Genomic DNA, 15,662 nt, shown 5'->3' on the forward strand with positions numbered 1-15,662 from the left:
GTTACCTGCATGGCTCTGCGAAAATACACTTCATTAGAGTTTGCTTTGGTTCAGCATCTCGTCATTCTGCAACAACAGCTGAACGCCCTGGATCAATTATCGAGAGTGAAGCATGGACTTTTTTCAACGGAATCACGATTTCAAGCCAGTCAAGACTAGTAAAGTCAATTGTAGATTGACTACATCATCAAAGTCTTGGAATCCATCTGGTTTTGGCCGGGCACTTTTCTGCAGCTGCTAAGACTACAACCCCGCTGGGCAAGCTTGAATATGGGCATTGTAAAATGTAATCAATGGGACTAAGACCTGGAGAGATGTGGCATACATTGGGGAGGGTGCATTTGCATATGTAGATTCTACATGTATAAACAAAGCACGGTGGTGCAGAACACTTTGGCATGACGAATATTCAACAGCCTGCTCGGGTCTGAATTATCATTCTGTGCGGCAAATGCTAGCTGATGATGTCAGGAGACTTCTCGACAAATACTGGTCAAGGACCAAGCTGGCTTCCAACGGGCATGATTACGCTTGACAATGGTTCAGCTACTTGACAACTAATTAGCCCTTGCAATGGATCGACTAGTTTGGCTCCATCTTGTATTTTCTTGGAATTATTGTCCAGATCTTGGCAGAGTTTACTGGCGGAAACCAAGCAGTGCTCAATCATGTCTCACAAGAACATTGAGGCACCATGTTTTAGTACATGGGCAAGTACATTAGGCCTAAAATCGCCAGCTCTAACCAACTTCGCGATCGGAATACGTGTCAAGTAATCATGTTTGCAGTGTGACGCATCTTTATCTTGCAATTTACCCGCTATATTTCCTATCTGGTCATGTTACGGAGGAAAAAAGAAAATATTTACGAAGAAGTATCAGTGGTGTTGGTCAGTCCTGCCAAAATGACATCTGCGGCTTTCTCGCCAACCATGTATGTGGAAACTGCTGTAAACGTGCCTGGAATGCGTGGGTATACTGAAGCGTCTACGACGCGCAGGCCACTGACTCCGCGGACGCGGAAGTCCGAATCCAAAACCGCATACTCATCATCATCCGTACCAATGGGACAGGTGGACGAAGCATGGTGGCCCCATGTACCATCCCGAATGTACTGCTTCACGGCTTCTTCCGTGTCCGTCTCATTGCCAGGCAGCGACTCAATGGTCGGCACAAGTTGGCGGTCATAGGCATCTCGTGCGAGCTCAATCGCCTCGTATATAGCCTGCAAGTCCTCATCGGCTCCATCCTGGAAATAGTTGAAGACAATCTCGGGCATATCCAGAGGATCAGAGCTCCTGAGGGTGACGCTACCGGCTCTGTTGCGCGGGTGGGCCTTGAGAATGGCCCACGAGAACCAGTCGTGCAACTTGGTGGCGTTGTAGCTGTAGTTGGGGAAGTAGCCTCGGAAGTTGACGGGGCCTCCAAAGACAAAGACATCGAAGCTATCATCTTCAGTGACAGTACTCTTGTACAGCATGGTAGCAGCCAAACCAGCTGAAGAATAGGTACCGCGGTCGCCAAGGATGGAAGTGTTCCAGCGATCCAAACACTCGTCATACTCTCCATCAAAGCTGAAAGTGCAACCCTCGAAAGCGGTCCAGTTGGTAGGTACCTTGGCATTGACGGAGATCTCGTAGTGGTCTTGCAGGTTTGTACCGACACCAGGAAGGTCCTTGATGACGGAAATGTTGAAGGACTCGAGCTCCTCTCGGGGACCAACACCAGAGAGCTTCAAGAGCTGGGGCGAATTGTAGACACCGCCAGAGATGATGACTTCCCGCGACGCGGTAGCAGAACCTGGAGTACCGACACCGCCGCTCAGAGGGCTGGCACTGTACAGATGCGCACCGTCCAAGAACTCGACTCCAGTTGCAGTGGGCGGCGAGGTGCTGTTGTCAAAAACGACCTTGGTGACGTGGCAGTTTAGTCTGACGTCCAGAGGATACTTCTTGGAGCCGTCATCGTTGACGGCATCGCGGACAGTCACCACAAACTCGCGAGCACCTGTTCGGTGTGCGTCATTGGTGCTCAGAGGAATTTGGTAGTATGACGGGTCTTGGTCACGGCTCAAGGTGTCGGCGTTTGCATCACCGGCAATGAGCGTAGCAAGATCGATCAAGCCGCCAGTCAAGTTGCCCAAGGCCCAAGCGCCGCCAGTAAGCATGGACAGGAGCTGGGTATCGCCGAGGACGATGCTCAGGGGCGGAGTCTCTGTCTCGAGCCATCCGTCGTATCCATGGCCCTCGATACCAGGGAGCAGGTACTGGTTCTTTTCGAGCTTCTCAAAATAGGTGCGCATGTTGGTAGGCGACCATGAGTCGTCGCCAGTCAGGTTGGCAATATATTCGAAATCCGACTGGTGGGGGTACACGGCAATGAGGGCATTGTGTGCCGTGCAGCCTCCGAGGGTACCGGTTCGGGGGTACAAGGTGCCCTTCATGACGGAGCCCTCGGGAGGGTCAAGTCCAGTGTAGATATCACCATCTGGGGTATCGTAGCTGGTCTTCCAGTCTCGTGCCTGCTGCTCATCGTCGGCGTAATGGCGGACAAAAAAGTTCCAAGAAACCTTTTCGTCCTCGGACACCTTGGCGTTGTAAGCCGGCACGGTGTAGTTGACGTTGGCTCCTTGATCGTCGCCGGCTTCAATGAGAAGTGTCTTGTGGCCGGCCAAAGCCAGTCGTGCAGCTACGGGACCTCCACCAGCTCCGGAGCCGACGACGACATATTCGTAGCCGGTAAGGTCTTCACCTTGAGCAAAGGAGGAAAGCGAGGCCAAGAAGAGGCCCAACAAAGTATGCGCACGCATGGCGAAGGAATGTCAATGGTCTGTTGCCGGAGTGCGATGTGCATCCTTCCCTCGCAAGAGCTGGCGTGGCGCAAAAGGATCCCTTATATAACATGCTGAGCGATCTGCAGTGTGCTTTCCCGACTCGAATCAATAGCACCGCATTGCCGGGCTTCCATACGGTGCTTTGCATGATTCCATGATCATGTTGGTGAGGGTCTCGTGTGTTCGTGTTGCATTTGGCCAGTCCGGGGGTGCCTATCGCTTCGCGTAATGGTATGCCATGCGGCGACAGGGTCTAGATCCATGCTGGCAGCGTGACATCGCTCAGTTGGAAGCGAGGCCATCTCCTGAAGGACCTTATGTGCCGAACGAAGATCATCATGAGTATTGCAGTCGACCTTTCCCAGCTGCCGAGTTGATATTCGGGATGCTACCCACATCCGAGTCGTCAGGTGGGCCGAACTCCAGCTTTGTGCCTGGCGCCGACGGAGATTGTGCACGCTTTTGGCATGGCGGGGCACCTCTATACCTGGTCGACAAGCCAGTGCATTGATGTTTAGTTCCACAACGAAACCCGGGGCAAGGTGCCGCCAGGACTTCAATAATACGCCTGAAGGCAACCCTACCGTACTACAGTAATTGGCCAATGCAACGGTCGTTGGCTGCAAGTGCCAAGATGCAAGTAGCAGTATCTAGTGGAGATCGCGACGACGCCATGGTGGGTGCGGGCACATGCGGCAACTTAACCGTTGAGCATACAGGGCCCTCGAGGCCCTAGAGGCCCTATTCGGCATTTCAATAGCAGCAATAAAGCTTCTGACTAAGGTTGTTGCTTTGACTATGGAGGGGGCGAATTGCGGGCCCAATATAATTGACAGGCCATGGATCTTGTCGCTGCACAAAAAAGGGGATTACCGTATATCATTATTGTATAGGAAATTTCATATTGGATTCCCCATGTGACATTAGAAGTCGGCATCGCGTAGTACGTACGACAGCGCACATCTCTTCTTTGATGACGCAATCATTGCTGATACCATGAAGCCGAGGTCATGTCCTTTCTCTTGGCTCTCCGTGAGTTCCGTTGTCAAGCAACTGTGTTGAATGGTTCTCTGCATAGGCCATCAAATTTGGCCTCAATGGCGACAGTGTCCAACCATTCTTCCTTTACTTTGTGATTTCGACTCTCACAGTCTTTCAATCCTGTTGTGACCACCCGCTTCTCTCCTGCAGCTCTGGCACCTTTGACCAGCGCTGCTGTTCGTGGCTGGCGTTTGAGGGCATATTGCTTGAATACAGACGGCAAGTCGATATTCGTTGTGGCCGCATTCATACCGGTGCAATCTGGCAAGGCTTGGCTCAAATGATAGCAATCTTCCAACGCCTGATTAGCACCTTGTCCAAGATGCGGACTCGTGGGATGTGCGGCATCTCCGGCCAGGACGACTCGTTCACTGTACCATTCGTCCGCGTCCAGTGTTCTTCTATCGAACAAACCAAACTTCAAGAGTCTCTCTGCTGACTGCACCAGCTCAACAATACTTGGTTCGAATCCTTGCAGCACTTTCGACAGCTCATCCTGGAGTTCTTGCATGTCTTGATCTTTGTACAATCGCCATGATTCTGGGCTTACCCGAGTCTGAGGCAGCGTGACTGCCCAAGAGATTCGATCGCGAGACACGGGATAAGAAATGAAGTGAACGCCTTCACCAAACCAATTCCTCAATGACGGCCTAGCAGGAGTGCTCGGAGCTGGTGAAATACCAGAAGTTTGTGTCAGTCCAGTGAAAGTTGGTGACGGCTGTTCAACACTCATTTGCTTCAGTAAGGATAGCCTTGAAGCCGCCTTGATCCCGTCACAGCCGACAATAAAGAGTCCTTGGACCTTTTGACCATTTGTGAAAGATGCAGTGACGGCGTGGGTGTCCTCCTCAATGCTGACAAGCTCCCAACCCTCTCTCAATTCTATGCCGGCCGACGTCATTCGGTTCTTCAGGGTGAGGTTCAACCACGTTCTCTTGACTCCCACTGCCCGCTGTCCATACTTTGCCAGGAATCTGGCAGGCAATCCTGAAGATCCCAGTGGTTCGCCAGCTGCAGTAAAGTCCTCATAAGCCTCCAGGGGAATTGATGAGGCGTAGATATCATTGGCCAATCCCACCAAATCCAAGACCTTCATACCATTGGGCATGAGCATCAAGGAAGCACCGGCATCTCCAAGTTGCCGAACTTTCTCAAATACGATTGCATGGTATCCTTTTGCTTTCAAAAGCAAGGCGAGGATGGGGCCAGCTATGCCGCAACCAATGATTAAGACGGGTAACTGAGACATTCGGGTAGGTTGATTGTAACGAAGTTGATAATAAAGAGTTTCTTGCAGTTGTACATGAGCTCAAGGAGCAAATACATTGGGATTTTGACTACATCTTATTGCATGGCAGAGTCCAGAGCAGATATACATTATTTATATCGCCGCAGTTTTCACCACAATGGACTCCATAAACTGCTGTGGGGTGCTTGAAAGTTGGACCTTTTTACCAACATGAGTCGCTCCGGAGCGAGCCTGTAGCGTCCGCACGGGGCGCTAGAGCTCCTAAGATGGCGCTGGGAGACGCTCGGTACCAGAGGCTAGCCACCAAGCCGAAAGTCAGTATGGTGCTTTATTCCAAGCAAGTCCCTTGCCGCGCATCCGGAACCCACGACCTCATTGATGAGGTAAGCCCTTCGATTGAAGATTTTCAGACTGGCAATTGAAGACAAATCAATTACAGGCCATATGAGTCACCGGCGTCTTGCTAGCACGTCTTTTTGCAGAAAAGTATGCTTGTGCCGGGCAGTGCTGTCACGAACTTCGGCGTCGTTTTCTGTGCCGAAGCGCCGAGCCTAGGGATTTCGCCAACTTTAACCAAGTTAACAATAGTATAGCAGGTAATTCCACGTTCATCGTTCAGCAAAACTTAACGATCCTTCATCTACCAACGAGAATAATCATGTTTGGATATGATTGTGGGCCTGATTTCCACCGCACTACAACTTGTGGCCCCGTGTGCAGCACATTCTTTTCTTGTTGACGATGGAAGGATTCGCTTTAGGTGGAGAAAGAATCGTGTTGCAGTCAGCAGCTGGGATTCCCCTCCAGCGGCGCTGTTGAGCAAGAAGGTTCTTTCAATCGCCGAGAATCAAATAGTAGCAAATGAACAGGCCAGTATATTATATTCGCAAGTCATCTTCTTTGAAATGCTTGTTTTCAAACAGCTTGAGCCAGAGCCCTGCACAAATTGCAGTGATACAATGCGTCGCGCCATAACTGAACCACGAACAGAAATCCCTCATTCAAGGTATTCTGCGCTCTGCTTGTCAGCAGAACAAGGATGCAACTTTTGTCGTCTTCTCAGGCAAGCCCTTGTGTACGAGTTCAGCGTCTACGAGACTCCAGATCCACCGGCAGGAAATGCGCAAATCAGTTTGAGCGCTAGAGTTTGGAAAGATGGTGCGCGTCTGGGGAACTTGGCTGTCATTTGCAATGGCCGGGGGAGCGCTGAAATTGAGGTCTTGTATGACCCCCCGAGTGAGCAGATTAGCACTTTCAGTAAGCATCCCTGGGGAAGAAACTTTCACAATCACTGAGCCATCACAGGCCTAGTTCCCAACTTTGCCGACCTGGTCTCCATGATTCAATCTTGGGTGATCCGCTGTCTAGAGACTCATACCATGTGCCATACGCCTGGAAACGAGCCGAATGCAACACCATATGGTGGAAAAGTTCAATTGCCAACCCGGGTCATTGATGTTGGCAGCCGGGATCCTCAAGGTGGTTGGCCTGATCCAAAGATACACATTACGCAGCAGGAGGAACGAGGAATCTACACTGCCCTCAGTTATCAGTGGGGCGTCAAGTCACACTCATGCCGAACCACAGAGAGCACTCTTACATCATTCAAACAAGGAATTCCATGGAACATCATGCCAAAGACGATGCAGGATGCCATCATCGTGACCCGGGAAATGGGCGTTCGCTATGTCTGGATTGATGCCCTCTGCATCGTCCAAGCCCATCAAGGAAATGATGGCGATTGGAGAAGCGAAGCTGAAAATATTGGGTCATATTACAGAAACGCCCTGGTGACCTTGTCGGCAGTGAGTGCATTGACTTGCCACGAGGGTTTCCTCGGACCCAGACCACAGACTACGTACTCGATCTCGGATCCCTACATCTTGATTGAAGACACAACGAGCAGAGCGCACAGATACCTTGTTCATCTACCCAAACCTTACTACACTGCCGAGATAACCCATTCAAAGCTTCAACGACGCGGCTGGGTAGTTCAGGAGCGACTATTTTCGTCAAGAATGGTTCACTTTGGGCATCGCTTCGTGTCCTGGGAGTGTTCTTGTCAGCAGGCACCCGAGTGGGATCCCGAGGGCCACGATGAAGATTCTCAAGAGGGAGCGGACGACAGTAGTATGATGTACAAGATCCAATCATGGCTCGCCCGACCTCGTGAGGAACAGCTTACGCAGGTTTGGACTTCTTTTATCGAATATTACACGACGGCGCAATTGACCTATCATTCCGACCGACTTGTCGCAGTATCTTCTCTTGTCAAGACTCTCGAAGAGGCTTACGAGCCGAAACCGAGATACATGGTAGGTCTTTGGGAAGAATCATTGCCATTGAGCCTTGCTTGGTCCAGTTCTGGGCTGGATGATACGAGGGGTAACTCATATGGAGACCAGCAATTCCCTTCTTGGTCCTGGGCTTCGCATGGTCGCATAGATTTTGATGCACACAGGGGGTCTGCCAGAAATACTGCACAGCTGGAGGGCACGTTTCCCAACAACAATGGACCAGCGAGGTTGCGATTGAAATCTATTCTCAAACCATTGGCTCTTATGCTACCACGGCTTGATCCTCGGGATATGCGTCTTGATGGATGGGAGAAAGCCGACTTTCTACGCTGCCTGGAGCGCGATGCAGGCAGGTTTCTGCTTGCAATGATATGTCTGAGTACAGAAAGTTTCCAGGCCCTCATTTTGGAAAAATCTCAATCAGAAACTCTTCAATCAGACCGGATCGTGACATACAAGAGACTGGGATTGTTGAAACATGATTTCTTGACTAGAACTGCAAAGAACTTTGACCCGGACTTTGGTGTAGATGGAGAATGGACAATATTTGATTTGATCTAGATTTAACAGGAAGAAGAGTTAAAGTCAAATACCCAACATGACTCCCGTCTCGGGCCATTCCAACCTTTGCACCGTACTGACGGCATTTTACTTGGCGCCCGATAAATCTTTCCAATGCGCCTTGATCAAATCCGCACATTTTTCGCCGATTCCGTAAGCTGGCATTTGCGTATGGCCACCATGCAGTGTCGGCATTATACTACAATCCGCTACACGAAGTCCCGAAACGCCTTTCACGAAAAGCTTTTCATCGACAACTGCCTTTGGGTCAACCGGTTTTCCCATTGCGCAGGTCCCCGAAGCATGATAGCCTTCTGCGAATCAGTACCGCGCAAAACCTCGCACATATCAAGGAGCTTACATGTTGTGGCATTCTGACGAATGTAGGGTTTCCACTCTTCCCTGGTGGTATAGGTATGGTGGTTCAGATTCGGTGGCCATGATCCCTTGACGATATCCTTTGTCGCACTCCCATTCATGATCACCTCATTGGCCAGCTTACAACCTTCCGCAAGGACCTCGAGGTCCAATGGGTCGGTGAGATAACCGCAGTCTACCTCTGGTGTTTCCAGCGGATCGGCGCTCTTCAACTTGACATGACCACGAGACCGAGGTCCAAGCAATTCGGCCACAACACTAAACGCATATTTGTGATCAATGGGAAATTGATCATACTGCTTTGGGCCCCCATAGCATTCGGTATTCCAAAGCTCGACATTTGGCTGGTGCAGTGTCAAGCCCATGGGGTCACGGCCGGGTTTTCTCGGAGCGGATGTCCACAGATCAGAATCACTCAGACGATCGTCAAGGCGTGCAAACGCGAACACGCCAAATGGGAATGTTGATAAAAACCCCGTTTTGGTATCTTTCCACAACTTGTACGATGTGGCGGCGGCATCGCCGTGGTAGATCAAGTGGTCATTGGTCAGTCCTTCCTGTTCGGTCTCATAGAACATAAAGGCAATGACGTGGTCCATCAGATTTTGACCCACGCCGGGCAGGTCAATCAAGACCTCGATACCAAGCTTCTCCAAGTCTTCTTTGCGACCCAGGCCCGATCGATTCAGAATGGTGGGACTACAGTAAGCCCCTCCACAAACAATAATCTCTCTTTTGGCGCGAATCTCAGCTGCCACGCCGCTCGGCTGGATGACTTGGACGCATGTGGCATGCAACTCTCCAGAAGGCGTCCGCTCGAATAGTATTTTATCCACATGCGTCTCGGTCAATATTGTAATGTTTGGTTTCGCCTGGTCATTTGTGATGAAATCTGCGCCCGTTGTGCGGACTCCTTGGTGGACCGTCCTAAGCACGTGTCCACAGCCGTGCGGGTTTGTCCCATGAGAAAACATGTCATCATCTTGTGGCAGCCCAGAGGAGACCATGGACTCGAGGACAAGCTCAGATATTGGTGCCAATTCGTGAGGTTCCATATGCAGTGGGCCATCGTATCCGTGGAATTGCGCATTTGTTTTGAACCAGGGCTTGGAATGAAAGGTTTCAGCCTAAACGCAGCGTCAGTCTTGTCCTACGACACGATAGGACTCTGTGCTGTGGATACGACACCTTTTTCATGTACTCAAAGAACTCTTCGCCGCTCCAGCCGTCGAGTTGCCAGTCATCATAGTCCTGTTTTGACCCACGAATACACAAGGTCCCGTTACAACCTGAGCAACCGCCAAGATATTTTCCGCGGCTGAGTTTCACCTGACGGTCAAGTATTCCGCTCCCTTTCTCCGAGATAATGTTCCAATCAGTCTCCTTGTCCAAAAGCTGTGCCCATCTGCCATAGTTCAGCATTGTAGAATCCTCAACCACTTGCACAAAGGGCTACAACTTACCCGCCTGCCATTTTGGTATTCTCGAGGTTCTCATTGTGTTGGCCAGCCTCAATGACGAGAATAGTAATGTCTCGACATTCTGCAAGCCTTCCAGCAATCACGCTGCCCGCGGTGCCTCCTCTGACTTTTCTTTAGCTTCAGCACATTAATTCAGGGTTTGACCAATGACTAACCCGCAAATGATAAAGTCGTATTCAGGCGTTTGGCCGTTGGCAGTCATGATAAAGCGTTGAACGTTTATATTACAGAAATACAAGCTGTATAATTCTTGCAAGCAGTAGCAGCACCTTGATTCTGCGCTTTTGTTAAAGTTATATCAAGCTCAAGTGTGCTCGATATTGGTGCTAACGGAGGATAATGCATTCCGGCAAGGCATGTATGTACTTGTGACAATTCTTCTCTGATTGACCCCGCATGCGACGCTGCGAAGATCCTATAAGCATGGCGCATAAGTACTACTCGAAAAGTGCTCTGTTCAGATGAATGCTAACGCCAACGCATCTTGCATGACATGCGGAGAAGTCGGGGTAATTGAGCGATCTGCGGATCTGGTGGTCTACACGGCAGAAGTGGGCAATTTCAAGTAATGTAACGGCTTGATTGAGTTATGCTATTCCCCAGCTGAAGCAATGTGACAGAAGAGATAATCCAAAAGGAATATGTGAAAAGAAGAAAATAAAGTAGGCTAGTGCCTTGCTTGAACTGCAATTGCCTCCATGCCCAAATGCGCAGAATCGACATGGCGCCTGACCCAAGAACCAGCTATCCCCTCATGGCAAGGTGACACAATTACTTGCATGGTTGCCAGCTAACGTGCAGTTGCTGAGTAAAGGCGACTGTAGCATCATCGTCGGAGATCTGACCAGAGGCAGTGCTGTTGCTGCTGGTGAGCGCAATGCGATTGTTGACGTTGAGAATTCCCGTCTGTCCACAGGGGGACCAGACCACCGAGGTGGTGGGAATCTGATCCTGCTTGGTGTACACTTGTCCATCAGCCCAGGTGCCTCCTCCGGTGATGGATGTTTGAGTCGTAGTCTACCAAAGGTTAGCTGATGCACATGATACAACTCAGCTGCGGGACATACCGTTGCTGCTGCATCTTGCGAGAAAAAGTAGGTGGAGTAAAAGGTGCCCGTCACTCCCTTGTCAAGCTGAGCGTATCCGTGATAGGTAGACTCGACAATGGCGAACTGGAACCCTCCCGGGTATTTCAGATTCAGGTGCAGCTGGCAGTTCTTGGTCTTGTCCGCGGCAGTGAAGCCGGGACCAATGTATGTCTGAAATCCATCAAAACCAAAAGTGACGACCTAAAGATGGTTAGTCTGTAGTATGCTGGGTGGAAAGTCTTGAACACAGAGGGGTTACGAGATTATGCACAGCACGAGAGAGTGTAACCATTTCCCGGGGCCAATCCGTAGTACTTACGGTTCTATCAGGAGATATGTCAGTAGTCACGGTGCCCTGGGGACATCCATTGCCAGAGTTTGAGGTGCTAATGATCTGAATTTGATCAGGAGATGGGACATCGCCATTGGTGCCTCCAACACCTCCAAGAGGGGTGGCAGCGACGAGAGCCGGGACGACAAAGGCGGCAAAGAACCTCATTTTGGAGCAGAGATTATCGATTATCGTCAACGGAATGATTCGGTGCTCGTGCCGCTAGCAATCTGTCTTGATCACTTGTTATTCTCACGTTTTCCAATCCTGATATTGAAGGGAATACGGCCAATATTTATACATGGTTCGCCAGCATGGTTGTTCTGCAAGTATAATGTGACTTGTTTTGAAAGGGCCAAAGTTGATCATTCAAGACGGGGAAAACCAGGGCCAGAATATGCAACTAGATTCGTTACTACTCCATCATTGTGCCACGATATTGCAAAATAGATTAATAGTACGGGTTTTCAGCTTCTCACTCACCGACTTCCCAACTATGCTCCAACGAAATCCTTCACGATATTGCGGGTTATTGTTTTGAACGGCTAGTAGATGAACACAAATTGCGCCAAGGGCACTTTCTGTACAACTTCTTGGGCCTAGACTGCGTCGTTTCCATTCTCATTCTTATTATAGAACGCGGCTGAGAAACACGTCAACAAGCTATTCGGTTCTTGTCCAGACGGAAGATGGACAGTCTCTTCGCTCAGAGCCCAAAGTTGTGGTTGGAAAGGTCATGCTCGAGACCTTTCCCCTCCTTTTGCTGGATTGTGCTCAACAGCATGCGATATTTCTTGACGATATTATTTGTCTAGAGATATTGTCAATCTTCAGGTTGCGACCCTTCTCTACCAAATGCGTTGCTATTTTTGTCCCGTTCCAAACTTGCATTTAATTAAGCATAAATGAGAAACGTGAGCACGTGGCTCAGCTGGTTGTTAATTCCGGCCTGGTGCGAATTATTGCCACATTTCGATCAAGCCCAGCTTCAAATGCTCAAACAGTAGTTGAGTATTTAAACAGTGTCTGGTGATGGTTGGTACTCAAACCGTTGGTGTGCCAGAGCAAAATTACAAGAATACGATTTTCAGCTTCTTGCTACACCACAGCAGTTTACTGAATTGGTCGAGAGCGACTGCACCTTTGTGGTTCGAAAGAGTCTCAGATGAGCTCGGTCTGGATTTTGTGGTGATGCTAATTCGTCCAATCATGGCTAAATATCCATTTAGCCTCATTGACGCTGATCAGCTGGCGTCACCGAAAGGGCGCATACGCAAAGTTCCGCCCGGAACAGCCGATGTCACTTCATATGAGCCAAAGTCGTATAGGCGCGCATGTTCTATTTTCATTTTTAGCTATACCCAACACCCAACAGATGCATTTATACGCGGACTGGACGGGTTTCCGGGTTTTGGAATGTTACTCGTGAAATACATTCCAGGGACAAGGATTAGGCCACATGAACCAGACGGTCAGGCTCCTGTCATTGATTCAGCATCGTGGTCGAAATCATGGAATGGATACTTACGGATGCACAAAGATGGAATACCGTAGTCGGCAGAATGTCCCGGGAAATCATCCAGCCTGACATACTACTCAGGGCCTCACCCAATCACAACCTGGGAACTGTACAGCTGAAAGCTTGTTCATGACTTCAAAATCAATTCCTGTATTCACAAACTAACTAAATTAAGAGAAACAAGTCATTTCAAACGAGTCTAGTCTTTCAAAGAAGATCAAAGCGCTAACGCCGGTAAAGTCATGCCGAATACTCGTGCATGGATGCTTTATGCCTTGAGGAGACCTTCCAAGTTGATGCTCTTTGGGCGTTCAATGGGCAGGCCAAGAGCACGATCCCAGATGAGCTGAGCCAAGGGACCGAGACCTCTGCTCACGCCAAAGGTTGCAGTGTAATACAGAGTCTCGTGGAAACCATAGTGGTGGAACAAGACGCCAGAGCTCGAGTCAACATTCGGGTAGGGGTTCTTGGTCTTTCCGTGCTTCTTTAGCACTTCTGGGGCGACCTCGCTGTTGAGCTTGACGAGCTGGAAGACTGGATCTTGTGCAATCTCGGGGCGGGATGCGGCATAATCCATCAAAGCCTCAAAACGGGGGTCGGGCTTCCGAAGAACAGCGTGGCCATAGCCTGGGACAACTCTACCAGAGTTGAGAGTAGACCACAGGTAATCATGAACCTCAGTCTCACCATAGCTGTCCGGAATGGCCTCCTTCATCTGCAAAATCCATCGCAGAACTTCTTGGGCGGCCAGGCCGTGCAGGGGGCCTGCCAGTCCTTGCAGGCCGGCGCTATAACTCAGGAACGGGTCACTGAGGGCACTTCCTACAAGATGTGTGGTGTGAGCCGAGACATTGCCACCCTCGTGGTCTCCATGAAGAGCCAAGTATAGTCTGAGCAGGTCTTGGAAGTTTTCATTCTCCTTGCCACCCTTGCCCAGCATGGCAGCAAAGTTGTATGACCAGTCCTGCTCGAGATCCACATCGGCAGGCAACGCTCCGCCGTTGCGATATGAGTTTTGGTAAATCTTGGCCGCTATCGTGGGAAGCTTGGCAAGCAAACTGATGCAGTCATCAAAAGTAGGCTCCCAGTATTCTGACTTGTTCAGACCACGCTCGTAAGCCTTTGCAAATTTGGATGTGTAGTTGAGGGCGCTGACGGCAATGGCGAATTGTGTCATGGGGTGGAGGTCCTTGGGGAAATTGTCCAACATCTTGTTCACGAAATCGGGAAGCGAAGCTTGCTCGGCGAGTTCCCTGGAGAACTGCCTGACTTGGCCGACCGAAGGGACTTTGCCAGTGAGTAGCAACCAGAACATGGCTTCGGGCAACATTTCTGTACCCGTCTTGCCTTTGGGGAGTTCCTTTTGGCACTCCTTTATCGTCCGGCCGTGGAACCGGATACCCTCGTCTGCGTCCAGGACAGAACCCTCCCATACCATGGCCTTGAGACCTCTTGGGTCACATGTGAGCGGTGATAAGTGCTGGTGCAGGGAAGAATAATGCCATACCTCATACCACCAATCGCATTTTCAACCTTGACCTCGCCAATGACCTTGGATCCCATGGCCTTGACCTGTTTGAGAAGCTCGCGCTTGGCCGGAATGACCTCCTTCAAGGTCTCCTTCAAATCGGGCTCGGAAGATGACGAGTAGCATCTCGTGACGGGAATCGCGGCGACCTGGGCGACTCGGGGCTATTACATTTAACGTTTAGTAAACGGCCAATGCATATTCCATGATATCTGACAGATTTTATATGGCCATTTCGCACCGCTGCACTTACACGTACGGCGCCGACAGTCCTTGCGGCCGCTCTCAAATGTGTCGCCATGGCTTCTGGTGCGCAACGGAAAGGGTATGTAGGCCTCGGCTATTAGAGGAAGGAGGTGATTCTCAGTATGCCAAAGGGCAGCTTTTACAAAATAGGTGTGTGTACGTAGAAGAGACAATTGGCTACTCGCACAATTCGAATAAGGAGCTCAAAGTCAACAAGTATTGGACGCAATGTGTAGAATGTCTACAGATGAGAAAAATGCAGTCAGGGCAGGGCAGTGCAAAACAAATGATTTCCAACAAAATATTAACCTAGCCACCTACTGAAGCTCGGCGTGTAGATGCAGAGGCATGCAAGCATGTGGGGGAGGGGAAACAGGCGATGATGACCTGGTTCCCCCGCATGAACCGAGGGAAACCGTCAGACCGTCTAGTCGCAGGCATTACCGTCTCGCCGAGAAAGAGGAGAGGAGAGACTCGGATTATGGGAACAATTTCAAACCCCTGTCCGCCATTTCACCAGGTGGTCGGTTCATCATCTGCTCGGTGACATGTCATTTATCAACAGTGCGTGTAAACAACCTCCAGCTGTCTGGGAGAATAGCACCAGCAATGCACTATCACTTATACTAACCAGGCAAAGGTGCCCCAGGTGGACTTTCTAGCGCCTCGTAGTGTAAAACGGTACCTAAAAGTGTAGCGGGTTGAGTGGGCATTTCCCCTCATTCCCCATACGCTCGGCCTCAATTGCCCAATGAAAAGTATGGGGGCTTCGACGTCTGATGCCGAGTTCATTGCTCTAATCGGCAAAAGGTTACCGGAAATAACCACGGTCCAACTCTTTACTTGTCCATGGTGTCTTGTCTCTCGCAGTGCTCTCTGTTCTGTCGCCCGCTTGTTCGTCGCCTCGCCCTGCAATCGCCGCGGAGTTACCAGTCAAGGTGGTACCAATCTCATCATATACTCCGTGCTGTCTGGCGAGCCTCAAGATTGTCGTCATATTATCCCCGCCGACGAGATCCACCCACGAGCTTGAAGCGAACCACTTCATAGTCGGACTTCTCTTGCTGGTGCTTCCAATCAACCGCTACTCGAAACTTTGCCTTTGCCCGCA

At 50.2% G+C, this 15,662-nt stretch overlaps 6 protein-coding genes across 6 annotated transcripts; 1 reads left to right on the plus strand and 5 right to left on the minus strand.

Moving 5' to 3' along the window:
* Window positions 1-864: 864 nt before the first annotated feature.
* On the minus strand, window positions 865-2,808 carry PFICI_13758 (uncharacterized protein; the record flags this gene model as incomplete). The annotated part of the gene is made up of 1 exon (XM_007842339.1): window positions 865-2,808. One exon carries the CDS (start codon window positions 2,806-2,808, stop codon window positions 865-867), a length of 1,944 nt encoding a protein of 647 aa, XP_007840530.1.
* Window positions 2,809-3,877: 1,069 nt separating this feature from the next.
* On the minus strand, window positions 3,878-5,122 carry PFICI_13759 (uncharacterized protein; the record flags this gene model as incomplete). The annotated part of the gene is made up of 1 exon (XM_007842340.1): window positions 3,878-5,122. The coding sequence occupies one exon, from the start codon at window positions 5,120-5,122 to the stop codon at window positions 3,878-3,880; it is 1,245 nt and encodes a 414-aa protein (XP_007840531.1).
* A 959-nt stretch (window positions 5,123-6,081) lies between these two features.
* On the plus strand, window positions 6,082-7,980 carry PFICI_13760 (uncharacterized protein; the record flags this gene model as incomplete). Its single annotated transcript, XM_007842341.1, has 2 exons — window positions 6,082-6,379; window positions 6,428-7,980. The coding sequence occupies 2 exons, from the start codon at window positions 6,082-6,084 to the stop codon at window positions 7,978-7,980; spliced, it is 1,851 nt and encodes a 616-aa protein (XP_007840532.1).
* An 87-nt stretch (window positions 7,981-8,067) lies between these two features.
* On the minus strand, window positions 8,068-10,041 carry PFICI_13761 (uncharacterized protein; the record flags this gene model as incomplete). The annotated part of the gene is made up of 5 exons (XM_007842342.1): window positions 8,068-8,291; window positions 8,342-9,485; window positions 9,547-9,763; window positions 9,822-9,941; window positions 9,995-10,041. The coding sequence occupies 5 exons, from the start codon at window positions 10,039-10,041 to the stop codon at window positions 8,068-8,070; spliced, it is 1,752 nt and encodes a 583-aa protein (XP_007840533.1).
* Window positions 10,042-10,610: 569 nt separating this feature from the next.
* PFICI_13762 (uncharacterized protein) lies at window positions 10,611-11,426 on the minus strand (the record flags this gene model as incomplete). Its single annotated transcript, XM_007842343.1, has 3 exons — window positions 10,611-10,856; window positions 10,907-11,128; window positions 11,247-11,426. 3 exons carry the CDS (start codon window positions 11,424-11,426, stop codon window positions 10,611-10,613), a joined length of 648 nt encoding a protein of 215 aa, XP_007840534.1.
* Window positions 11,427-13,045: 1,619 nt separating this feature from the next.
* On the minus strand, window positions 13,046-14,606 carry PFICI_13763 (2-methylcitrate synthase; the record flags this gene model as incomplete). Its single annotated transcript, XM_007842344.1, has 3 exons — window positions 13,046-14,228; window positions 14,285-14,469; window positions 14,559-14,606. The coding sequence occupies 3 exons, from the start codon at window positions 14,604-14,606 to the stop codon at window positions 13,046-13,048; spliced, it is 1,416 nt and encodes a 471-aa protein (XP_007840535.1).
* Between the last annotated feature and the right edge of the window lie 1,056 nt (window positions 14,607-15,662).

Source organism: Pestalotiopsis fici, assembly GCF_000516985.1.
Source record: "Pestalotiopsis fici W106-1 unplaced genomic scaffold PFICI_Scf_12, whole genome shotgun sequence".
In the NCBI taxonomy this organism is placed as follows: domain Eukaryota; kingdom Fungi; phylum Ascomycota; class Sordariomycetes; order Amphisphaeriales; family Sporocadaceae; genus Pestalotiopsis; species Pestalotiopsis fici.